Genomic DNA, 26,639 nt, shown 5'->3' with positions numbered 1-26,639 from the left:
ATTTTTTCCCAATATTTCCGAAACCGAACAAATTTTGGCAACAGTGTCTCGAGACCTTAATTTGTCATCAAATTTGACAACTTCTGTCTAATTTAACCGAACTTGTAATGTCCATGGTTTAGAAGATAGCAATAGTGGCCCATAGCAATTGGACCACCCTGTATATTGCGTTGCTTGACCTTAATACTAGTTTCAATTGTGCTATAACGCATCTGAATCAGGGGGACCACGATGCAAAGTAAACTTTAGAAGACGTACCCACCGCAATTACCATGCCAACGTCACCAATTCTTTGTATTTGCCACACAAATTATTACCTGTCCGTTAATAATTACCATCAGCCCGAAAGGTCATTAGATTTGCATTAACCAGACAAATGTCCGCTAGTGCCGAACGACTTTTCATGCCGGCCAGGTAGAAACCGAGGCACGGCACGCAGATAAGACTTAAGACTTAAGACACGACATGAACTCAAATAAGCAAAGACCCAGCAAGAGAGAGTGGCCCCCCTGACACAGTGCCTTCGCCCGTTCGAGACGGTTTACTCAGTCAGTGTGTCGATGTGTTAAACACGTAACCTGCTTAACTTAAGTCAGCTGTTGCTGTCCAAGACAATATAAATTGTGAATTGGTTCAGCAGGATACATTAGTCGTGACGTCATGCTTCAGGTACTGGAAGTTTACTAGGTGAGTGGGTCATTTCCGGTTGCGGGATAATTGTTATTGATATTGCTTCATTGCGTTGAACAATCGCTAATAATCTTTAGTTCCAACATTTATTCTTATGGAGTTTAGATGACACCCTTATGCTCAGTTATATCAGTCATTAGCTCACTCTTTCAGTTAGGCCTGCTTAATAAGTTTATCAAAAAGTGCGCACTGCACAATATACAGGGTGTCAGATGACTGACGTTGACATGTATGCAGTTTATAGAACAAGTATCGTTAAACTTAACGTGCAGCATCGATAAGGCAGTTGCGCACGTAAGCACAATTAAGCTCTGATGTACAGCCAATGAAAATTGAGCATTGAGAAAGCAAGTTCTCACAATATTAAAAGTTCGCACTGCTTAGTGAAAATTCTGCAACACATGAAGAAATAAATGAAGTGAGAACTAGGGAACGCAAACACAAAAGTGGCAGGAAATACGCATCTCAATAAACTGGAAAAAAAACTGAAAAAACTCAAAAAATTATCGTGACTTATCGTATCTTAACGATACTCTGTAAACCTGCAGGAAATACACGACTGGTTTAAAGGGGTGTTACATTTTTACAACATACTTAACAAACGAGTCTAGTAATGACGACGGTTCATAAGCGAGACTGTTTAATAGAAATCAAGATTATTAATCGCTCATTAAGATACACGTTTTAATTATAACATTCTTCCTTCGACTGCATTACGAAAGAACCGAATAAAAATTCAACTCTACTCTGCATTTGCGCTCGCGTCCAAACGCGTTAAAACACCCTGTGTAAAAAATTTAAATTTTCTTAATGACAGATACCGATCACATGATAAGCTAATAGCGCATTGTCATTGGTTGAAAAGTAAACAGCAAGCGCGGCCTACTTATCAAATTTGTAAAATCATATGTTTCTTAAGCTGGTCCTTACCAATCCTCAACTTCAACTAACCACGGAATTGATAGCTGAAAGCAATAACAATGAATCGGAACATTAATTGTGGCAGAAAGGAATACGAAAATGAAGTAAATTTATAATAAACATCAAGGAAGTTGATATTTAAGCGTAAAAAACACTCCTTTCAGGATTTTTCCATTATTCTTTACCATCCTGCGGTGTGAAGAAGCGGGAACGTTGTAGTCGAACAATTTCTCATTCAATTAACTTATACCGAGTTCAAATTATCGTCACCAAATGATTTTAACATTCAATTTGGCCTGCAATGTTTGTTGACTAGATCGTCGGTACTGTTAGATTAATAAAAACCACCGAAATGAACTAATCCTTGTCATTTTTTAATTGATTTTACCAAACGTCCGAGCCAATTTGGTCACGTTCTAAATTCTCCTTAAATATTAAAAAAAAATTGAAATTAGGAGCGTTCTTAACGCCCTTGAACTATGAACTCAACTAATACACATACGCAACCCATCACCGACTAAGCAAAATATCATTTTTAGATGTTCATGAATTGAGAAGTATCAAAGATACCATTCATCATGCCGGAAAATTGCAAATCCATGACTTTAAGGGACGCCAACAATAACACTTATCCTGCCCCAGTTAACGGTAACATCAACAGTAGCAACAATTTGCCAGGCCCTAAACCGAGGAGCATCCAGGTTACTGCTAAAGTTCTTTTTGGATCGGTCCATGCCATTAACAGGCTTAAAGAGGCCGAGAAGGCAGCAAGGGAAAATAAGAGAATATAAATATCATTTGTAAGTATTTTTAGGAAAATAAGTATCCTCCTGTTACTGCATTCCTGTCATGCAGGATTTATGCATTATGCTCTACACTCAACATTTAACGAAAATTGTATAAGATACGCAATAGATAAGATTGTCTCATGTCTCCACTGCAAAACTCGTCGCTTCGCTCCTAATTTGGACTTTGACTGGTATGACAATGAGTTGCCTTATGAAACTAGTATATTAAAATGGCATTATTTCCGTCCATGGCATTCACACACAGTCTTGAAACTATTATTAGTTACGGCATGATTAAATTGTTTATTTTTTACCATGATTGTTACACCAAGTAAGCACCTGCTGCATACGTTTAAAATAACACCGGTCTGAGGTTTCAATGCCTAAACTTTATTACGCTTGGTAGTCTTCGGATGTAATGGCATATTATATAATAAGTGTGGTAAGTAAGTTATTACAGCTTGCGAACGAAATTTTTGATCACGGGTAGTGACAACTAAGTACCACACGTATTCTATAGTTGCTTTTTTTCCGTGCTATAAAGTGTCATTACCGCACCTCCTGCGGTGTTGTACTACTTTTCGCACAGCTGTGGATAAAACATTTCTACGATATCTTCCTACTTACTTACACATATCCTTAGCCATGCAGTGACAAATTTAGTCTTGAATTCCAATTACGCAGCAGTTAAATAAGTAAAATATCTAAGTGTTCATTGCAAAATCAGATAAAAACCAAAGAGCAGTTATAGTTTCTATTGGCAACCCTACAGCAAGTCATCAACAAGTAGGCGATAGTGCAGATTCTTTGGTCATGATCTGCTATCGAATTGACTTTGGGAGGTGGTACATACACAGGGTTTTCACTTCAAAGCAAACTACCAACCAACGATTTTATAGAAATCGGACGAATGAGATTGGAGTTTTGAGCAAATTATCATTGATGAAGGAAGGACATTTAATGAGAATTGAATGACATTGCATTTATGCTGGGTTCACGCAGTGCGACATTTATTATACGACATACTTACAAACAAAATGGCCTGAATGCGGCAAAGAACTTTCCGCACTCGGTGCGAGGAAATACTAATTTCTAGATATCCCCACATGACTCAAATTATTGGCTTTGCATCAGGTCCCAAAATCCTTTCAGCCTTCTCCACATAAATATCTATTACAAGAAAACTATCATTAAATCTTTCCCGTCGCATTTGGGCGTGTCACTTTCTATCCGCAGGTCAGTGTCAAGGTTCTCTAAAATTGACCATTTTGCATATACACATGCCTGGTGAAAGTGATTTTAATGTGTTTACCACCAACAAAATCGTTTTGTATGCACTGCAGAGGTCCCATAAAACATACTGTTTAAGCTATGCTCTCATTGCCAAATACCTGCTGCCTTTATGCATGCTATATTGGCTTTATTACTTGTTATTACTTTTTTCCATTCAACTTATTCCGATGGAACCAAAATGACCATTAACTGTACAACCTATATAAAATAGGCGGCGGTTTCACTTGATGATAAAAACACCCGCCAACGGTCGATACAAAGTCAATTAATAAAAAATAAAGAGCCACAAATCATAACTAATGGGACATGTGCAAAAAGGAGGATGCTGGTATACCTCGAAGCAAACCAAATTAAATATAACTGTTTCTTCTTACAAGAAGATCTCATCTTAACTTTTAAGGACTTCTTTGCATTTCTGCGTGGTTTGTGGTTGGTGGAGTGTGCGGTAGTGAAGTTGGATTAGTATCTACGTTAGTACATTGAGCAGTTCTTCGTCGGTGGTTTCCATGGATTTTTGATAAAACCATGATGATGTAAGTACATTTTATTCATTTATTAATGTAAGATGGCCATGACGATGACATGACCAACCATTCATTTATGACCCGGTTTCATGGAGTTTTATATATGCTTTAATGGCTTGCTTCTGGTCTCTGGTAGGTGTAAATCATTGTGTATTACATACGGTGTTCTCGGGGAGTGTGACTGCTTTAAAACGAGTTGTTTGATTACCAGATCTTTCAGGACCCTCTTGGTTGTTACCGAACCGGGTGACTTCAAAAGGGGCCTTAATGTAGACTGTAAAAATCATTAACATGAAATATAACGTGCATTCGAAATCTGCCAAACTTACTTTCTATGTGATAGCAACGCTCTTGCATGCACTAGAATGCAATTTGCAAATTACTGTTACATGATGTAACAACTTCCCGAATTTGATTTATCTCAGCACTTAAAAACGTGTATTAATCCTTCCTTTCTAATTTGAAATTTGCATAGCGCAGTTCTTAATTGAATTTCCTTGTTTTTTTTTCCCTCACTCTCGATAGATATTAAAATAAATCTAATTGTTCTTGTTAAGTCTACAATAGCCACTACCTGGTTAATAGACGTTCATATCGACTTTTTTGCCCATTTGTATTTAAATTAAGTCCGCTGTTTCGTCAAGACAAACGCAGAAAATAATATGCAGTGCGTTGAAATTTGATAGTGGTTCTGCATCGTTTCTTTACAGCTCCTAGAGTTACCTAACTGAAGCGTTCTCAAACCCCCTGTATTTCCGTAACGAAACAATTCCAATCATGAGATTTTTTCCCCTGCTTGTGGATGTGTGATCGGCCCTAGCACTGTTTGCCCAACATTTTGCAATACCTTGCATTAACGACTTCTGACACTGATTTCTTTTCCAGAAGAAACACGTCTTCACTAATTGCCATTATATTCATCTTCTACTCGTCAGCGCTCAACGGCCAATCGACCAATGAAAGCGAATCAAAGGCGGTAAACTCAGACATCCAAGAAGGTGCACATTTACCTAATGGCCATAAGCATTATCTCACGTACCAAGATTTTAATAAGCAGGCAAAGAACGAAAGCTACTCACGTACTGAGAACGATTTAAAAACAAATAAGGAAATTGAAAGCATTAGTGGTAGCCGCAGTGGTGCAGGCATTGACATTGTCGGCGCTAAAAACCAAGAAACTGCGGCACTTGTCCGGGACACAGAGTTCCAAAATGAAAACAATAATAACAGCGGTGTGAGTTTCGATGTTAACCCTAAGGACGAAATTCGTAGTGCAGATGATGAGCTTTTGAGCGAGCTTGAGCACAACGAAGGGAGAGTTGAAGGAGAGATTAGAGATTTTAATCACTTGGACGTTCAGCGAAGGGAAATAAGCATCGCCGCTGATTATGGGAAGCGCAGCTTAGAAGATTTAATTAGAATTAAGGAACCGTTTTTATACAATTTAGGTTAGTTCGAAGATGATATAGCAATTTTCACATTTCCCTCGAGGAACCCCCCGGAAGTAACCGGAATTTCATAGCCACACCTCGACACAGAGATAAATTTAGGAGACACTATACGCACGTACACACAGAATGTTCACACAATCGTAGATCTAATACGATTTTTAGAATTGGTTTTATTTGCAGGGCTTTTCCTTGACGGCCAAGACCCAGCTGCAAAAGTGGCAAATTTTGGGGCTCCGCACAACCAAAGAGCATTGTTACTATCTCGATTTGGTTATGCTACTTTAGAAGCTAGCAGGAAGCTTACAGAAAGGTAAGTACTGTACTGCAATATTCCTCCAAAGAGCCGTTATGTAGAGAAATGTGCGGATTATAATAGTTATTTTCGTACAAAGGGCGTAAAATTCAAGCTGTGCATAAGAGGATTCTACGTGAAAGGGTGCAAGCAATATTGTTGTGTGTGCGGAAAATTGCTTTTCTTCAAGACATCACAACATACTTGAGTTGCCAATATATTCCCTTTATGTAACTTGATAGGATTTCCCAGTAATCGTAAGTGGCGCCCAATGAAGTAAATCATGCTTACAAACTAGGAATCGAAATACACGCTTTAATTAGCGTTCTCTTCGTCGTAAAACCAATTTTTCCCAATAATTGATTTTTTGCAGTTTCGTAAATAAATAAAACGTTTTCTGTGTCCCTAAACAAAAAGATTGCTATAAGCTCGTCTGACGCAACGCCAATCACAATGGAATTAAACATTTTGTACCATTATATAAGAAACCGTCCTCTGAAGAAACGCGTCACTTTAACGATTTTTTAGGCAAAATAGAACAAAAAAAAATTATCTTCGAAATTTACTTTTTTGCTCCATTTTTGCAATTTGATACTGTCTGTCTGGCTGGGAGTCACTTCACTGTGGCTAAGTTACTATACAAATTGTGCCTCTTTTTTTATGACCTGTACTTTTACTTTCAAATTCGTCTAATTTTTACCCACAATTGTATTAATTTCTATATGAATTTTAACCGCAAAAAACACTGTAACCTGACTGAACAACCTGAGCAACTTGTCAATTTAAAAGTTCTTTACAACTCGACCACCATTATTGTCGTAATTACACTAAATTTGCATTAAATTGCAACCTAATCCGATTAGGTACTCCAAATAGGTTTTGCCCAGGTTTGTGTAGAATAATAATAATTAAACAATTTCTTCACCAACAACTTACTTCAGAGTAAGCATTATATGCCCAAATCCTGTTTATCCATTTCAAATCGATTTCTCATAGAAAACGCTTTGCTAATTACGCCCATTTAACTATATTGCTTTTTGTGAAGATTTAAAATAAATCTAATTTTATTAATAATTGAATGATTATGCAAAAAGCGGTTTTGGGGTTATTTAAATATTCCCATAAAATTGTTAGTTAAGGTTGTGCAAAAATTTTACTGTGGTGAGAACCATGGAACGGCGATTGCAATTGGTTTATGTTGAAATAATTAGATAATTTATTCTATAATAAAGTAAAGATTTTTTGATAATCAACTAAAGGCATCCCAATTTGCTGTCTTAAGGTGATATTTGGAATCCTAATTGACATGACAGTATGAGCCGAAATCGTTAGAAACTGTACAAACAGCTTCGTCCTCTTCTCGACGTTCACTAGACGTGCGATTGTAATTTTTGACACACGACATATCCCACTTCTACATTTTCTACATTTTTTTCTTTATCCAACTCCTCTTCTCGCATGTCAAAAAGATAGGTAAAAAATGTCAAATTAAATTTTTCTTACGTACCTTCCAATTAATAAAATTTAGTTTGGAACGCAAATTAATTGTATTGTAAGTCCAAGACCAGTTGGAGGCTTATATCATTGTAGCGCTCGTAATTCCTTAATGAATAAGCAATATTTCCATCAGCCAAGCACTTTCTTCAATTTCTTGCCTCTATGAGGTACGTTCTAATGCAATATAATCGCACTTTCAAGTCAGTACGGAAAATAAAAGTTTAGAAAAAGTTGTTTTTTTCTTTTTCGTGGTGCATTAGAGGAGGAAGCAATTTTCAAGGAAAAAATCGCCAGTCCACCGAAAAACGTGCATATTAATCTATACAGAATAATAACTTTCTTCAAGCTACCGTATCTGCATCCATTTGTAACAAGATCAATCTCTCTCTCCAAACAGTCGAAAGCGTTAGCTCTTCGGCATCAGAACGAACACAAACAACGTTTCAAATTCAATGACCAAAAATGTGCAAAAGAAAGCTAACCGAAGTGACAATCAATCCAATCAACCGTGTAAACTCTTCCTTACCATTAATAGATTGGGGGGAAAGTTGCCTTCCATCGAGGGAGGGGAAGAAAATGCACGTTTTAAGATCCATAATACAAGATGATTTTGTGTAGTTACTTCTGGTATGTCACCAAGTTAGTATCTACCTTAACGATTTTCTGGTGTTGCGGTATTAGTTTTCAGTAGTTATTGTCATGGATTCTACTTGGTGGTGATGTAGCCAGCGGAAAGGTAACGTTCATTTAAAGTTTTGTTTATTTTTTCCCGTGTAATAAAATTGAGTTTGCTCTGTAAATTCATTGTATCTGCAACATTTGCTCAATCTGATCCAATTTTTTCTGAGAATTTTAACATTTATTTAGTGATTTAATTATTTAAATTTTTGGCGATTGAAGTGCCAGCTTTGAAAATGTTTTACTTATTTTATACTTATTTCGAAAGGCTATGAAAGTTTTTGAAAAACCATTATTCTCCCCGTCTAAGATCTTAGGGTTAAAATTGCCAGCGACTAGGGCTGGAAATGAAAGAGAGGCAGACGAAATATGTTACTTAAAAGCAGTAATAGACTAACTTAAAAGTTTCTCAATTGGTTCCCTCATATACAAAAATAGAACCAAACATTATTTGTAAATCTTCGATAAGGCAGCCCCATTGCTATCGTATTGTGGCTTCTAGCAGCGTTCTGATAGCAAGTTGCACTAATTTGTGCTCCAGAGATCAAATTAATTTTTTTGTTTTCGCTGCTGTACCACCATAATTTACCGGTTCGTGAAGACATAGCACAAGTACAATCAAACCAAACAAGAGACGAAATAATAAGCAAAAACCTCATATGATACTAAACAAATAAAAAATTTACAAGTGTTAAAACTTTATCTTTTTTTGATCGATGGAACACTCTGTATCGTGCGCAAATCCTTCTTTTGATAATAGACGCAAGTCAGCAGCTTCTAAATTGAGGACAAAATCACTGATGAAGATCAAACCAAATAAAATTGAAAGTTGCAGACGCGATGCAGAATCCGAAACGCTGTAGCATTAATCCGCTCACTTTCACCTGTTTCCCTTTTTATCGTTTACTAAAAGCGAACCAAAAAGTGTGTCCTGCTGACCTGAAAGCTAATAGTAAACTTTCAAATCTAGTGGTTTGCATTTCAATTAATCATTTGTTGAAAAATAGATAGCGTTCGGTCTGTTTACGTTCACTGTTATTATCTATGTCCAGTACCGGCCTTATGAGGGGGGCGAGATTGGGCGACGGCCCAGGGCGGCAGACCAAGAAAGGCGCCGCACTTTCCTGGTCGGGGGTTTTTCTTGGGGGTAAGGGGATGGTGATTAAAAATTTCGCTCAGGGCGCCAGACTTGCTAAGACCGGCCCTGTCTACATCTAGAGAGATATAATTAACATGCTTTAGAAACGTTATTAGTTTCGATGGCCGGTCAAGTTTCGAACTGGAACTTGAACAATCTTATTAAAAGAAGTGAGGAATTTTCCCAAATTAATTCGGAATTTTATGGCTGAACGAGGCGACCAACAGTCATAGCCATTACCATATTTCATACCTCTTGTGAAAAGCAGTTATTAACATTATTCTTTATTAGTTTTCAAAAACATGCCGGCCATCAGCCGGCAAGTACACCGTTTGTACTCGAGTCCAGAATTGATCTGGATGAGTGTCCATTCAAAGGTAAGCCTCACTGCCCAGCTGCATCCCTCAAATTCAGGACTGCCGATGGCACCTGTAACAACCTGGAACATCCCTGGAGAGGCTCGGCAATATTGCCGATGCAGAGATTTCTACCCCCTGTATATGAGGATGGTAAAAACGTTCATACATTGACCGGTATAACAAGGTAGCAAAACGATTTTTGTAGGGGTACAGAGTGTAAGACTTTCAGTCTTTGGTAACACTTTACCCTCACCCCGTCAAATTAGCACAGACGTCCACAGGGATCAAAACAGGGAAATCCACTCTGTTACTCTTATGTTCACGCAGTGGGGGCAATTCATTGACCACGATATTACTTCAACTGTGAAATCCAGAGCTTTCAATGGGTCAATTCCCAGATGCTGCAGTAAAGGAGGCGGACGGGTACTGCCAGCTGAATTCCTGGTATGAGGTTTTTTTGTAGAGAACTTGGAGGGTTGGGATAATAATCCTAAATTTTTAGCATCCGTCTTGTTTACCCATAGAAGTACCGATAAGTGACAGATTCTTGAGCAAGTTCGGAATTGGCTGTATGGAATTCACTCGCAGTGCCCCTTCTACCAGAATAGATTGCGATTTGGGATGGAGGGAACAAATCAATCAAGTAACTTCATTTATTGATGGTTCGACGATTTATGGGAGCGACAGGGAAAGTTCTGACATCATTAGGACCTTTAGGAATGGTAAGGAACAAATAGGTCTAGACACACAAAGCAGGGATTGAGAAAGATCAACATTAATCCCAGGCATGATCTTCTATGGAAAGCCTACCGCTCTTCCCGCCCAACCTCTAAGCACCGACCAAGATTTCCCTAGTGAAGGTTTTTGCAAATCAGGTCCCCTGACAGAGGAGTGCATACAACCAGGAGACCTCAGGGCTAGCGAAAATCCTGGACTGGTTGCAATACATACGATTTTCGTTCGGTACCATAATAAAGTGGCTTCGGTACTATCGCAAATTAATCCACACTGGAGTGATTGGAGGATCTTTGAAGAGACTAGAAAGATCGTGTACTCCGTTATTCAGCACATAACTTACAGGTAGGGTATCCCAAGGGTTGGGAATTTTAAACAATTTTTTGGTTACTGTTAGATAGTTAGTGGATGATTCTAATTGTTTCTGCGAAAGAAATTTCAGCTTGATTTAACAAAGTAGGAAATTTGTCAACCTCGTAAATTAAAGGACCACTAAAGAATGATGTAAGTACTAGAGCAACAAAGCTTGAAGGCCGTTCTTTTGAAATTGTTAAACTAGATCCAACGGTTCATTTCGTGTCGGGAGTGAAATCGGATTAAAATGCTAATTAAAAGTGTCAAGTTATTTTAATTTCAATATTTACGCTAGTTTAGGTTAGTTCAGGTTAGACTTTTTCTCAAAATATTGCTCTCATCACGTAATACATATCTTCTACTTTGTTCCCAGAGAATACTTGCCAGTTGTGGTAGGACCTCAAGTAATAGACCTCTTCGACCTAAAACTCACCAACACTGGATATTTCAAGAATTACGAGAGTAGAGTTAATCCAACAATTGCTAACTCCTTCAGTACAGCAGCGTTCCGTTTCGGCCATAGCATGGTGCAGAATTCCTTCATAAGAACTGACAGTCATCACAGACCAATTCACAATAGTAAGATTTCAGAAATTTCCGAATCCCATTGATAACTAACTCATCTTCAGACGTTACCCTTCACAATGAGCTTGACAATGAAGAAAACATCTGGAGCATTGGTTCTTTAGATCGCCTTCTCCTCGGTCTCATCAACCAACCCTCGCAGAAGAGAGATGAGTTTGTTGCGGAAGAACTGACTAACCATCTGTTCCAATCCGGAGATTCCAGCCATTTTGGCATGGATTTAGCTGCTATAAACATACAAAGAGGGAGAGATCACGGCATTCCCCCCTACACTTTCTGGAGAGAGCCGTGCGGCTTGCCTCCAATTAAAAGCTGGGATGACTTGAAGAAAGTCATTAATATTCAAACTGTTATCAAACTTGAAAGCCTTTACGCCCATGTGGACGATATAGACTTGTTTACCGCTGGATTAGCCGAGAAGCCTTTAAGGGGCGCAGTAGTGGGGCCTACTTTTTCATGCATTATTGCCCAGCAGTTTTCAAACCTGCGCAAGGGAGATAGGTTTTGGTATGAAAATAGTGGTTTTCCATCTGCATTCTCATTGGAGCAGTTGGAACAGATAAGGAAAGTGTCTTTAGCTCAAGTGATTTGCCAAACTATAAACGAGGTGCAGACAATACAACAGTTTGTATTTTTGTCTGCCGACAATTTTAGAAATAGCAGAGTTTCCTGCGATAGTCACGAGATAAAGGGCTTCGACTTGGCTGCCTGGAGACAAGAGGACTTTGAGACGAATAATATTGCGGGCGATGAGGATGATTTTGAGTTTGAAAAGTCTCACAAGCAACTTTCGTCTAACTCTAGACGTAAACGTGACAATAAAAGAAAGAACAAACTGACAGTGACTACTCCTATTCCTCAAAAAAAAAATAAAATGACACTTAAAAATGATACTGTGAGTGCTCAGCTCAAATACGAAACTTTTACTCACAAATCGACACATCGACCTACCACTTACTACAAAATCAAGGACCAATCTAATAACGACGTTACGTATCTCTTGGGATTAGTATCTCAAGGGCCTACAAGATCGCCTCCCATGCAAATTCACATAAACATTAACTACGGACCTCAAGTTAACACCCCTGCGACCATACACAAGAGACCCAGTTCAACTACTTTACGGCCGACTTATAACGACAATAATGCAGTTTTGATCACGAAGCGACCAGTGACAAGACTTACAACGACCACTGAAAATTCTGTTAGCTACCCGACTTTTATTTATTCTTCTTCCCCCAAACGACCCACAAACAAACCTTTATATGTCTCTAGTAATATGCAATATGCAACAACTCATGGACTAAAGAGACCCAACAGCAACAAACTTTCACATAGACCCACAATGACAACACCAGGCTACTTTGGAGATATTGACTCTGCAGGTCAAAGCCCGTCACACACGTTTGACTACATTTACGACCCTGTTGTCAATTTTCATAAGAGACCCACGTACACAAGCGCTACGAATCATCACAGACCCCAACACATGTCAGGACCTACTATTTTTGAAGACCGACCCTTTTCCACATCGACCTATAACACATACGACCGGACTAAAAGACCTATGCACGACCAGGACTTGTACTCGCATAATTCCAACTATGACCACCAACACAAACCTCAGACTGGAGCGTATGACCGAAACGAAAATGACTTTTCTGATGACATATCGCAGGAATTCTTTGACAGATTTGACGTAGATGAGGCAGGAAAAGGCGGATTTGATGAGACTGCGACAAGACGGGTGGGGGTAGACGATAAGCTGGACTTAAACTCGCGAATTTTCTTGGAAAGACCTCAAAGTGACTTTGACGACTTTGTCCAGATGTCCGCGGTTAAAAAAGCGGTTACTTTCGGATTGGACACTGACAGAAACAGACATGAGAGAGCGGCACATCAAGACCAAGGCCCTAATTTGTTAAGGTAGTTAACCTCGTGCCATCGTGCCTTCTTTTTGTTGTTCCTATAATTTGTTTTTTTATTACAGTGCCTTCAACTTGTTGCGTTCAGATGCGTTCTCAGATAGGGAAGTAGCAAAGCTGCCGTTAAATCTGCCTTGCTCCTATCAGGTGCCAAAACCTACAGTGGAATATTTGCCCGCAATGGATGAAGATAGTACCACTATGAGAACGAGATGATGAAATTATTGAATTATTGGTTAATATTGCGATTGGGAAAAATATACGTCCTCGTGTGAGCGTTTACGAACTTTCCTATTGCATGGATTCACACTAGTTATTTAAGGGAAAAATTTTAAACTGCTATAATTGACGATACACATGGTCACAACTACTGACTCAACTAACATACGTAAAGACGCGTTGGGACAGGCATTAGGATATTTTATTCTTGGCACCAAAATATCTACATTATTTACTTACATGGATCACCTTAAAGCAACGATCAGATGGGTTAAATTATCTATTCCAGGGTGATCCGGGACTTTATTTTTCTACTGGTACTTTGTCGACTCTGAGCCGTAGAGCTCTTCATTAAGACTGTATCAACTAACAAACTTGACAAGACTTACGTTACTTGCACGTACGTGCCACCGTCGGTTAAATCACTCACCACTTCTTGTGGCATCTAGGGTAAAATCCTTACAGGCTCAAATGCTATTAATGCGTAAAATAAAGTGATATTACTACACCCCTTAAAGAGACTACGTACTTAACTTCATGACTCACAGGGACGTACTTTAACTGACCGACCTGAAAAACTGACCCAACTTTTTTGCACAATTTGCGCACACTTTTTACCTTCTACGATATCCCTGCTCGTACAATATTTTTCTTCGCCCAACCACCTCATCGGCCAGACCACCAAAATGACTTTCAAAAGAACAATTTTGCATGTACGAGGGGTTTACTATAAATATTGCAAGTTTCATCTTGCTTCCCGAAGATTTTCTGTCGAAAAGACTAACGAATCACCCTGCATATATTTCTTTTGCTTTCTCTGTATTTTGTCTGTCACTGACTGTTGAAGTATTCTCGGTTGTAACCTCCTTTACCTACCTGATCTTGCTCTTCAACTATAGACAATGAACATCTGGCATTACTTGATACTAACGGAATATATGGGAATTGCTCATAGACTGACTGTACTGACGTACAGGCACAATAGTAAATGGGATAAGACTGACCTACTCGGACATATCATATTTATTGCATATTTACATATTTATTTATTTATAGATTTTGCTGGTAACAGCTTAGAACTTTATAACATAAGTGTAACAATTCATAGCTTTTTCTTCCCGATCTATTCAAGCATGTGTGATAGAACCATTTCACGCGGACCTTAAAATCGCCACTAAGGTATAAGCGACCCTTTCTTATCCAGCTTTTTTCAACCTTTTTATATGTTTTGATATTGTATTTATTGCTCGACTATAATTTATCTACCTACCTTTAGTTTGTACATATAATTTTTTACGTATTCGTTGACCGGCTATGCTGCTGCCAATTTATTTGGGTGATAAAAGTGTTTTTATTGTGTATTATAATAATGCTTAAATTTATTTTTTAACTAATTTATTTTTATTTACTTATATATTTTATGCCAATAAAACAGTTAATAAAGATATTTAAAAAATCCTTTTTTTATTAAAAACAAGAACATAACTCGACGCCGAATTACTAACGATTTATCTAAGAAAAAATGAAACGTTTCAAAATTGGGCATCAAAATGGGAAAGTGCGCGATTTTATCTCGGGGCCCCCTTTTTCCACCTAAATCAACTAAATATATCAAAATACGAGGAGCATTCGGTTTATTAAAATACCCACGTACAATAGGCAGAAATGAGCTCATTCCATTGTGATTAAAAGTCGTCGTCACTGTTTGGCTCCGGGACCTTGTTGCTGGTCTTCCTACTAGAGGCAGCAGTTCTGTCCAATCCAGACAACTCCAGGGCCAAAGACTCGTCTTCTGAATGCATCAATTCCGGTTCCTCCCTATCAATGAAGAGATCCGTTTCTGAATCGGTGCTCAAGTCCAGGGACGACTGACTGCCTGACAAGGGTGGCTGTATGGCGCCAAATATTTTGTTTCGAGATTTTCGACCTAATTATTTAAGATTTTGTCACACATTGGATAATTCTAATTCAATATATCTGGAAAAATTTGCACCTGCAGTTCCCGCCCTTGGCCTTTCGGGCCTGCTCACAGGCTCTTGCCTTTCCCCTGAGATTGAAGGATTATCTTCGATTTCCAGAACGTCGTCATTGATCTCAAACTTCTCCATCGGTATGGTTGGGATGCGAGGCGAAGTGATTTGCATTTGCTTTTCCAACTGAATTCTTTCTGATTCAGAAAACTGCTTCTCTAATTGGTTGAGGCACCTCAAACGGATCGAATATTGCACAAAGAGTTGTTCTAGTTCTTGTTCCAGGACCGTAAATTCCTCTAAAAATGCAGGCCTTAAAAACATATGAAGGAGACTTGTAGGTATTGAGATTTAACCGAAATATTAGGTGCATGAGCATACCTGACTTTCTTCAAACTCTGCAGCCTCTTTTCGTATCGGTCAAGTTCCACCTTTCTTCGTTCAATTTTCGCATCTAGGCCAGCTTCAGTTGCAGCTACATTGTCGATTAGCTGCTTGGTCTCGGACATCTCCTGATTGATTGTTTCGATTGCCTTTTTCACTCCGGATTCTACTTCGGACAGCTCAAATTGGCGCCCAATGCTTTTTTGCCTGGCCGACTGCGAAAATTGGATGACCATTGGAATTTACATACGTTCCCAACCTTCTTACCCTCAAATCCACCTCTTTACCTAACAAATCAAAAAGGGTTGCTCCCGTTGAAGTAATTTCACTGGCCAATTGTCTGGATAGCTTTAGCTCGTTAATCTAGAAGCACCTTATGTGTGGTTTTTGCTAGAGATAAATTGGAAGGTGATCGGATACCTTGTCGGATATATCGAAATCCCTGAAGCTAAAATGCTCGTCGTTTAACTCTTCACCCTCATTTTCCGCCAAGTTAACGTTAAGTGCGTCATACAACAGGCTGGTTATTTTCAACAGATCTTTAACAGCATAACCATCTGCCTGGTAGAGACGTTTAGTGTTCAGCTTTATGTTAGCTTTCAATGCCTACGAAGTTTAAGTAGACTTTAGTACTGTTAGTACTATGCATTTCCAATAATTTGATACCATGAATTGCGCAGTATTCCTGATCAATTTTACTCTTTCATCTTCAGAGGATATTTCAGTTGGGATGTTTGTGTCCGGATCGAAGCGCTTAGACAGCCAGAGAAGAAGGTCAGCTACTAGAGGAAAGTTTGGCTTTCTGAAGCTTTCCACTGACACCAGGTTTGGATATCCCAGCGCCCGAAGCATTTCAACTAAATCTGGAAAACACAAAAATAGATAACACGTAGGCGGATAACAAAATTGACTTACTCCTAATATCCCTGTAAGACATCTTTTACGATATTTTCCGACTTCGAGGCCAGCACACGTAGGTAACAACTGACCGATGAAATGGTTCTTGATGGTTTGTTTGTATGGAACTAACAGGGGTTGTTATAGAAACTGCTACAAGCCAGTGGCGGCCCCATTTGGCTTTTAATTAGATAGGTTTTTCGACGCTTTGATATTATGTATCTCCTTCGTATATTTAAAATTTATTGTACCAGTAAAAGCTCACAAAATCAACTCGAATGATGATAATTGATTCGGCAGTCCATTAAATTTACTGACTGATTCCGAGACCATCCTTTTGTTCAGTCATCGACGAAATATAATCGGCCTTGCATTTTAGATGGATACTCACGAAATGCATTTTAGCCGTAACTAACGCAATTTACTCAAGTTTGACATATAATTGTTAATGATGGCAGGAAAGCAGCAATTTCCAGAAAATTATCCGATCAATAGGTATTCATTTTTCAAATGAGTATCCACTTAATACTTTATTGCACGCTTACAAAAGAATTTCTATAATGTAATTTTGTTATCAATTAATTATGTTCATTATAACGATACATCAATCAGCCATTCTTTGAATTAATGCAGGTACCGACCACAGCTGAAAGAACCCAATGTAATTATAATAACCGTTCGTCAAAGGATTGTAGCAATAGTTTCTAACGGAATTCAAATGGTCATTGAGAATATTGTTTAATAAACTTTCGTCCTTCGTATTAAATAACCAAAAGGGTATTTCAATGACAACTACATCCTAAAATTCTCGTCACTTTTCCAAAATATATTTTAATTTAAACTAAAAAACATGCAAAGAATATCTGTATTGCAACCCGCTGGCGAACAAGGAAATGGAATCCCCAGCTGCAAGGAAATTAACATTTCTTTAAGTGATCTCAGTTACACGGTTTATTATGCTTGACTGATGTAGCAATGCAGATCGAGAGCCGTTAATTACAGAACCCTCATTAATTAAAACTAATTACTAGGAAGATCAAACGAATTTTAAAATTCAACACTTATGGAGGTACTGAGGAAGAAAATTTTTTTTAAATGATTTAATTTAAACTAGAAAGTAATTAACCCGTAGATATGTAAACGTCGGGGGGAGTTATTCTCTAATGCAAAAACAACCTAATTTAAGGGATCGCCGAACTGCCCCAACGAACAGCACACGTCGTTTTCACCTCCTTATCTGGACACGATTGTCGGAAAATCGAGAATATTGGTCCAAATTGCAATGAGGATAAGACACTATTAATTTAAGGAAGTAAACTAATATAATAACAAATAACGGAAATTAACGGTATAACTGCGGTTTACGACACCAAGGGCTACCCAACAACAGACAAGTCATAGTTTTTCAGTTTGGTACAAAAAATCAATCAGTCCATCGTCTACGATCGATCTATTAACTTTTCGATCGTTTCGGATCATTGACGGCAATTTTACTCTTTTCTTTGTTTTGTTAGGTGCTTTTCATCCGCATTGCTGTTCTTCAGTGCATGAAGGAAAGTCGGGTAAGTCCACACTATGTTTGAAAACCATCTCCATGACGTTTTATCTAAATCTTGAAAAGTATTTTTCTGTGGCCGATTTAAATTTTTATGCGAATTTGCATGGCACGTTTCAATTTTGCCTCATATTCATATTTTTTCAAGGTAACACGCATATATCAATAAAGGACTTGATGGGTAAATTGGATGCGTGATTGAGGGTACTTACATCAAATTTCATATAGGAAAAGGGAGAAGGAATTACGTTAATACAATATGCGGTGCCAGAACCAAGTGGTCCTCACTTCTTATATTATCGGTGATAACCCCGAGAAAATAGTTAACATATACCAGCAGTTTGACTTAACCAAGAATAACAACTGGAAAAATGCCGACATGATGATGGATACCAGCAACACAAAAAGTTTAAATAGTGAGTATTTTCATATAGAGAGTCCCAAATTGGTTCTAGATGTATAGAGATCTTAGTTAGAGAATTTTGGTATCGGTTAAAAGGGAAATGTTTCAGAGAATCTTAAGAGAAACTCAAATCTGGTTTGAAAATTGCTTTATACCTTATCGTTCTTTCCCATAATTTTTCACTGCGTAATAAAAATGAAGACAAATCTATTGACACCACTATTCAGTTAACGCAAAAATAGCTACACTTTGCGAAAAATGCATCTTCCTAGCTTTATTAATAAGTAAGATACCTAAACGGCAAAGACCTTCAAAATTGAATACCCCAGTAATAATTGTCATTCATTCTACAAGTTCAATCATACATATCTGCCGCCCTGGGCGAAATTTTGAATCGCCGCCCCTTATCCCCAAAAAAAACCGTTGACCAGGAAAGTCCGCCGCTCTCGCTGGCCTACTGCCATGGGCCGTCGCCCAACCTCGTCCCTCTCATAAAACAGGTAGAGCATGCAGAAAACCACTAATAAAAATCTTCTAGTTTCTGATACCGCAATAGACCTCTCCCAAGGCCTTCGGCACCGATCAAGCAGCCTTCTATATGCCTCCGAAAAAGACAAATTTCTTATAAAAGACTGGTTTAAAGACCAAGCTAAAAAGACCTGTAGCTTGAAAACTCTAAGACGAAGAGTACCGATCTTCAGTTACTTACCAAAATACACATGGGAAATTGCATTTTCCGACTTCTTAGCGGGGCTCACTGTGGGTTTGACCATAATCCCTCAGGCAATAGCTTACTCCAGTGTGGCCGATTTGCCTGCTCAAATTGGTAATTTTTTGCCAACAAATTAATTTGTTAAAATCTAAGAATCTTAGGATTTCCAGGACTCTATTCCTCAATCCTCAGCCCATTGGTATACGCAGTCTTTGGCAGCAGTAAAGACTCCCCAGTGGGTCCAACTGCTATAGAAGGGTTGTTGGTACGTGAGAATAAACATGAACTAGGAGTCCCTGGAGCAGTTTTACTGTGCTTTCTTAGTGGTTGTGTGGAACTAGTTATGGGGATTCTTCACCTAGGTGCTAATGCCGGCAATTAGCCATTTTTCACGAATCACATTACCATCAAACTTCAGGATTTCTAATCGACTTTATATCTGGACCAGTGGCGGTAGCCTTTACTTCTGCAGCTGCAATAATAGTGGCAACGACTCAAGTCAAAGACTTGCTAGGTCTTGACCATCCAGGAGACAATTTTATGATGGTTTGGAAACAAATTTACGAACATATTAGCGAGACAAGTGGGCCAGATTGCGCTATGGGGTTCATTTCCGTTATTTGCCTGGTTGCCTTAAAAGTAAGCAATAATTCCTTCAAATTGTCACCAAGGAGGTAACACGAACAGAAATTGTGGTTCCTTGGATTATAATGTACTAAGTGTGGGTTGGTGTGTTTTAGAAATTGAAGGACTTGAAGTTTTTTAAGAAGGAGGGACAAGAAAGGACCACTGTTCAAAAGATCGTGTATGGCGCCTTTTGGTTATTGTCCACTTCGAGGAATCTGTTGGTGGTTGTTGTCTCTGCATCCGTGGCTTATGCATTGGAATATAAAGGAAGCGCACCCTTTAGGTTAACAGGTACATTACCAAGCAAATCTATTCTATTACTTAAGAGTAAACTGTGCAAAAAGTATTAACGTCGTGTTTTACTAAATAAATATTTAGCAATATTTATTGCAATATTTGCCAAAAAATACTTGATTTTATACTCAAGTCTTTTCCAAACTTAAAAATGTCTGATAACATTGTCTGGTTGGTATTTGCTACTTGTAATTCATGCATTCCTGGGCTTTCCATAGAATTAAAACATGTGACCTCTTGAAGTTTTTAGACTCGAATACTTAGAGTTATATTCGATAAATTCAGAATAGTCTATGAAAGCTAAACTTTACGTACAGTTGGACACCGATGAAGATTTCGGAAATGGCAACACATCCACTTTAAATACACATCGTAGATAAATAATAACCAATTTACAGGATTTGTGAGACCTGGACTGCCAACAATCAGTTTACCTCCATTTAGCACTCAAGTAGAAAGCAAGCCCTACTCTTTCCTAGATATGGTATCCGTCCTTGGTTCTGCTATCATCATAGTACCAATTTTGTCTATACTACAAAACTATGCCATTGCCAAAGTATACAGTAAGTCGTAAGATCTGACTGTAAAAACTCGTCGATTTGACTGCCTGACACACATTTAGGCGAAGGCAAATCGATCGATTCCACCCAAGAGATGCTAGCTTTGGGTATCTGCAATATTGCCTCATCCTTCGTCAGTTCCATGCCAGTATCTGGAGCCTTGTCCAGAGGCGCAGTAAACCATGCTAGTGGAGTCAAGACCACTTTCGGCGGCGTTTATACCTCAATAGTAGTCATCCTCTCTCTTAGCTTCCTAACGCCTTGGTTTTACTATATCCCCAAAGCCTCTCTAGCTGCAGTAATAATTGTCGCTGTGGCATACATGATTGAGCTGCACGTGTTCGGCCCCATATGGAAAACAAAAAGTTGGTGATTAAGATGATGGTCTTGTCAAATTAACAGTTTTTGCATAGAAAAGTGTTTGCAGAAGTGGACTTGATCCCGGCAGCTGCCACTTTCCTGGGATGTCTGTTCATAAGGCTTGAAATAGGAATTGCCATTGGCGTTGCGATAAATTTAGCCTTTCTACTGTACGCCACTGCGAGACCTTCAATTGATATCAAAACTGTAAAGGTTTGTAAACTTTTCTGCACACTGTATGAAACTGTTGATTTATAGATGTTTGTTCATGCTTAGTTCCATGAATTCTAAGAAAGTTAAATATAGCTATTTTATTTTAATTGATAATCCTCTGGCTGCGGCATGAGATATTTTTCCACCGATTTGTCATCCAGCAGTGGTCCTAGGAATGAAGCAACTTCGATACTGAAATACTTTCTTGTTCCCTTTTGATTGCTGTGAGGAAAATCCTGAATCGATTTTTTGGGAAATTAGAAGGGCACTTTCCGGAGAACAGCCCTTGATTTGTTATTTCAATCTCCGACTATTGGTTCTCTCATAAATCATTCTTGGGATCAACGTTTTATAAAGCTTTATGATGAGTCATTTTATATGTTTTTATTATTCTACAGTCAAATTCAGGCCAAGACTATCTCAAAGTAACCCCAGACCGAAGCCTTCTCTTCCCCTCTGTGGAATACGTTAGAAACGTAATCACTAAAGCTTCAACGAAAAACGGACCTACGTCCGTTCCAGTCGTTATAGATGCTAAACATATCCAGGCTGCCGACTATACAGCAGCGAAAGTAAGTTACAACACAAAAGGAATTTCTTTGCCTTGATGGGAATGTTCCAGGGGATGAAGCTCCTGATCAAAGACTTCGCCAATAGAAACCAGCCCATCATATTCATGAACTTGAAGAGCTCTGTGATATCGACCTTCAAAGGGGTCAATCCGAAGAGTTTCGTCTACTGCGAGACTTACGACGAGTTGAACGAAAACTTGAAATCTCTATCAGAAACAAAAATCGCAACTTTGGATTTGGATGTTCGAAATGAACAAAGTTTAACCAGGTTGTAAGGACAATAATTGGTCGCATTTAAGGCAATGGTTTGGTAGATAGTCTGTGATGATTAATCGGCTGTTTGTGTGTTTATGGAAATTATGCCTTGGTAGGGACCTGACGGAGAAATTTTTGTATCAAAGTCTTTTTATGTCATTTGAAAAAATCACTGAAGCAGGCACCTGTTCGTAATGATTATTTATTAACAATTAGGAAAATATTGTTGAAAGGCTGTTTGTACACCTAAATTTGGGCTATTCCAGACCGATTTAGTAAATAGAATAGAATTACTTACTATCTCCTGTGATCTAGTTAGTATTAATTTAACGAATTTTCCATTTTATTTAAATTAATTTAGGAATTCGTCACATAAGGTATTTAAGATTAAAAAAGTTTTAAGGCGTAAATCCACGAGCGTAAGCTAATGCTAAGTTTGAAACAGGTATATACATAAATAAATTACAAATTATCAGTGTTATTATTTAATCTGTAGCAATTACAGAAGCTGTGGAATTTTTCATCTCCAAGGCGGATAAGAGACGGTTTACTTAATAGTTACATGGAATGTGCACGTAACTTAAAACATACACTTTTAGATTATAGAATGAATTCATACCATTGCATGCAGCCTAAAATAAAATGCAACGTCTGTAGTGGACGCAGGATTGTCAAACGAAGCAGCTTGTCCTTTTTCCGAGAATTAGGCCCGATCATAGGTACACTTCATACGAGGGCTATTGAAAAAGTAACGTTAGAGTTCGTAAAGCCTAAAACTCGTATGTCTATTGCAATGTGCAACATAATGCCAATGGAATCAAACCACCAAGTGTCTTTTGCCTACTTAAGATACTCCCTCTTCTCAACAACCTTTTATGTTACTGAAAACCTCAAAAACTAACGTGCGAACTCTTGTAGATGGTCGGAGAACTAGAAATATTCACAGTTTCAACAATGATTTTGTGGAAGGAGTAAAATACTACATCTTCAGGGGAATCCCCTCATTTAATAACACAGGTCGAGCATTTTAAATAATATTGTTGATAAGTGGCAAGTGGCACAATAAATCTTATCAGTGTTCAAAAATAGCGCGAGTCATGTATATAAGCCGGGTTAAATTGATTACATGCCACTTGTCTCAATGTTATCATGTAACCAATACTTTAGAGCCTAAGACCTCGAATAGCTGTAGGTCTTACGATTAGAGATAGGCCTAGTATAGAATGGCGGCTCTGCAGTTTTATTGTAAGGTGAGTTGAAATTTATTTACGAAAATCTGGATAAATTCCATTTTTAATTCGAGTTGCAGTCAAACTGGGCGATTTTATAAATTGAACTATATTTTATTTTCAGCTAATTCATCTCTGGCCTTCAATATGTTTATCGTCTTGGATTCACTTCTAAGCTATGGCAAGTAAGTAATAAATGGTTATTTTTTTATAACTCGCAGATTACTGCACTGTTGACAATTCAAAAATATTCATTTTCTCATCTGTGCGCGCGCATCGATTATGATTATTTCATTGTTTTTTTACAATTATCATTTGTCCACGTTGTCGAAGACTTGGGCGAAGTGGAAGTTGCAGTGGTGAAGTGCGTATTTCACACATTGTTACTTGAAGGACATGGAGATGCCTTTCAATTTTAGTTTTTTGATATTTTACCCCGAAATGGCATTTACTGCAGAAAAAATATAGTTCGCAGCTCGTGCACAAAATCCCTTTGGTTGTCTCAATAAATTTCTTTCTATATCTAAAACGCCCTTTCTCATCCTTCAAAATAATATTAGGTAAAGTAAAAAGTTCTGAGTGTTTTTCGCTTTATTTTGACGATGAAAATTAACATAGTTATGATTATCCCATTTAAATCAAATATGTGTCGTTTTATTTGATAGCTTTTATCCATTTTGAAGGCAATTTTATAATTCAGCGATTGAAAAAGTTCTCGTCCCTATTGATAAAAAACTTGATCAGCTCATTTTCACAAGCCTCTCTTGAGACCAGTTTTTTACCATCAAGAAAATTTTGCAAATGCTTGAAAAGGTGATAATCACTTGGTGCTAGGTCTGGACTATACGACGGGAGTGACAGAACCTCCCATCCAAGCTCTCGGAGCTTTTGACGCGTCGTTAAAGATGTGTGCGGCCTAGCGTTTCCTTGATGGAATACAATACCCTTCCTATTGCCCAATTCTGGCCGCTTCTGTTCGATCACCTGCTTTAATCTGATCAGTTGTTGATAATAGAGGTTCGAATTGAATGTTTGGCCCGATGGAAGCAGCTCATAATGGATTATTCTCTTCCAATCCCACCAAACACACAGCAAAACCTTCTTGGCCATTAATTCGGGTTTGGCGATCGTTTGGGTCGACTCATCGCGATTGGACCACCATCTTTTTTGACTGTTATTCTCGTAAGTGACCCATTTTTCATCGCCAGTCACCATCCGCTTCAAAAATGGATCGATTTTGTTACTTTTTAGTAAAGAAATACAGGCATCAATTCGGTCCAAAAGGTTCTTTTGCGTTAATTCGTGTGACACTCATACATCGAGTTTCTTCTTAAGACCAGCCTTATGCGAATGGTTCCAAACCGTTTTCTGATTAATCTTGAGTTGCTGAGCAATGGAATAAGTGCTCACATGCCGGTCCGACTTGGCGATTTCGATGATTTTATAGACATTTTCGTCGATTGGCCTACCAGGACGTACCTCACCTTCGACATCCATGTTACCAGAATGGAATCGTTGGAACTACTGCTTTGCTGTTGCATTTGATGCTATATTGGGTCCATAAACAGCATTTTCTTTGCCCGCTTGCTCCGCCTTTTCACCTTGGTCATAGTGGTATTGAAGAATGTATCGAATTTTCTCTTTTTTTACCTCCATTTTGTAACACAGAACTAGCTTCAGCAAACACATAACTGACAAGGAATTTTTTTGAAGCATAATGTCACCTTGAAATCGCCGTATAGTATGACCCGATGCGATATACACGAAGGAGATACGGCTCACCAAAAACATTTAGCTCAGCAACTTTTCACTTTACCTAATATTGCGCGCACTTTGCAAAAATAACAATTTTTAGAATTCATAAGTGAATAATTGATGCAATCGGTACCCCGATTAGTAATAAACCAGTTTTCCATTCCAGATTTGACCTCATCAACACTTTATCCAGACTCAGCCTTATGCAATGGCCATGCTAAACTAAAAGATATCAGCACACCAACCATCTAACGACGCTAAGAATCTCGACTTTATCTATTTTTTTTTCTCGTTAAGGGCCAAAAAAAAATAGACCTCCATCTTGCAAGAGATGCTGACCCGCTTAGCATCAGACACTTTTAGGGTTCAAACATAGGGCTAAATGTAGGCATATATGTATATAAGTAAACTTAACCAGCTCTTTGTAAAATGGAGTGGCATATAAAAAAAGAAAACGGAGGTGAAATAGTGAGGACAAAATTTAAATTGTCCATGATAAATGTTTTATGAGTAATAAATATAAAATACCTCCGTTTTATTTGTTTTAAATGTTATTCACTCATGGGGATGACTAGATGTTGTAATTTGGTGAGGAGTTAATGTTTTGGTAGTTTTAATTGTTTATTGTATAAGGATTTCCATTAAGAACGTCCACTCAAACCTCCTAATAGCCATCTTTTTAAATAACCCACTAAGGAGAAGTTGCGCGGTAGTGTTTAATACCTTGCATTTAAGTGCCTACGTTAGTAAATTTGGTAAGATGTTACAATTTAAAATTGTTTGAATAGTCAGAAACTATATAATATCTCCAAGGAGTGTGATAAAAAACGAAATATCAAAAAAAGCAAAACAACAAAATACACTTAAAAACATAGGCGAGTATCCCTTCATCTGAGGGTATTTAAATCTTCTATATCATATTGATATTTCTCAGCAATGGTTAAAACCATCTTTAGAGGGTATAAGTTATAAAGCACCTTATTAACACTTCAGGCACCTTTCTAGCATTAAGTAGTTAGCCATTTAATATTAAGGACCCTCGACTTAAATCTGTAAGATTTCATTCCTCAGGAAATATTATATCAGTAGGACGCTTCTTTGTTGGTGGGTTACTGCATTTGGAAGGATTATTTTACAATAAAACTGTAATAATTAGATCTTACCTCGTCTATACGTTATAATTTAATGTCCATACTATTCCTGTCCCTCTTACTCCATCCCTCCTCAGCGGATCTTAATAAAAGAATGGGATGTGCCACGCAATGTGAGTACAATAACCCCGACCCCTTTGAGAGGAAGAAAAAGAATAACTACAACTAATAAATTAAACTAGAACAAAGAGACAACCGAATTTCTAAGCCTTCTCAATACTGACGCTTTATTCCTTGGAGACAATTCCGGATC

At 38.1% G+C, this 26,639-nt stretch overlaps 4 protein-coding genes and 1 long non-coding RNA gene across 6 annotated transcripts; 4 read left to right on the top strand and 1 right to left on the bottom strand.

Annotated features, from left to right (window-relative positions):
• The first annotated feature begins 300 nt into the window (after positions 1–300).
• Positions 301–9,352, top strand: LOC136419394 (uncharacterized). Its single transcript, XM_066405676.1, has 5 exons — positions 301–687; positions 2,151–2,411; positions 5,102–5,664; positions 5,848–5,977; positions 9,187–9,352. Exons 2-5 carry the CDS (start codon positions 2,344–2,346, stop codon positions 9,350–9,352), a joined length of 927 nt encoding a protein of 308 aa, XP_066261773.1. The 5' UTR covers positions 301–687; positions 2,151–2,343.
• Positions 7,912–13,461, top strand: LOC136416915 (chorion peroxidase-like). The gene is made up of 8 exons (XM_066402356.1): positions 7,912–8,192; positions 9,564–9,781; positions 9,837–10,075; positions 10,134–10,353; positions 10,417–10,711; positions 11,094–11,299; positions 11,350–13,231; positions 13,296–13,461. The coding sequence occupies exons 2-8, from the start codon at positions 9,748–9,750 to the stop codon at positions 13,444–13,446; spliced, it is 3,027 nt and encodes a 1,008-aa protein (XP_066258453.1). The 5' UTR covers positions 7,912–8,192; positions 9,564–9,747; the 3' UTR covers positions 13,447–13,461.
• A 1,531-nt stretch (positions 13,462–14,992) lies between these two features.
• On the bottom strand, positions 14,993–16,762 carry Cluap1 (clusterin associated protein 1). Its single transcript, XM_066403470.1, has 8 exons — positions 16,719–16,762; positions 16,470–16,666; positions 16,224–16,409; positions 16,071–16,166; positions 15,801–16,018; positions 15,443–15,732; positions 15,104–15,376; positions 14,993–15,042 (listed from the first exon to the last, which is right to left on the bottom strand). Exons 1-7 carry the CDS (start codon positions 16,738–16,740, stop codon positions 15,135–15,137), a joined length of 1,251 nt encoding a protein of 416 aa, XP_066259567.1. The 5' UTR covers positions 16,741–16,762; the 3' UTR covers positions 14,993–15,042; positions 15,104–15,134.
• A 1,333-nt stretch (positions 16,763–18,095) lies between these two features.
• Positions 18,096–22,626, top strand: LOC136417521 (sodium-independent sulfate anion transporter-like). Of its 2 annotated transcripts, none has more exons than XM_066403252.1 (11): positions 18,096–18,262; positions 18,484–18,671; positions 19,197–19,484; positions 19,541–19,732; positions 19,789–20,009; positions 20,111–20,288; positions 20,690–20,854; positions 20,914–21,216; positions 21,279–21,424; positions 21,823–21,996; positions 22,047–22,626. In XM_066403252.1, the coding sequence occupies exons 2-11, from the start codon at positions 18,515–18,517 to the stop codon at positions 22,269–22,271; spliced, it is 2,049 nt and encodes a 682-aa protein (XP_066259349.1). In that variant the 5' UTR covers positions 18,096–18,262; positions 18,484–18,514; the 3' UTR covers positions 22,272–22,626. The 2 variants fall into 2 exon arrangements, with proteins under 2 accessions (XP_066259349.1, XP_066259339.1); XM_066403242.1 differs by having other exon boundaries at positions 18,404–18,671.
• Positions 22,627–23,358: 732 nt separating this feature from the next.
• LOC136418070 (uncharacterized) lies at positions 23,359–26,397 on the top strand. The gene is made up of 3 exons (XR_010752885.1): positions 23,359–23,501; positions 23,605–23,665; positions 25,402–26,397. It is a non-coding gene; the product is annotated as an uncharacterized lncRNA (long non-coding RNA).
• Positions 26,398–26,639: the final 242 nt, after the last annotated feature.

The sequence above is a fragment of the Euwallacea similis genome, chromosome 2 (genome assembly GCF_039881205.1).
Source record: "Euwallacea similis isolate ESF13 chromosome 2, ESF131.1, whole genome shotgun sequence".
Taxonomy (NCBI): Eukaryota; Metazoa; Arthropoda; class Insecta; order Coleoptera; family Curculionidae; genus Euwallacea; species Euwallacea similis.
This window is presented reverse-complemented; position numbering and strand designations above follow the sequence as displayed.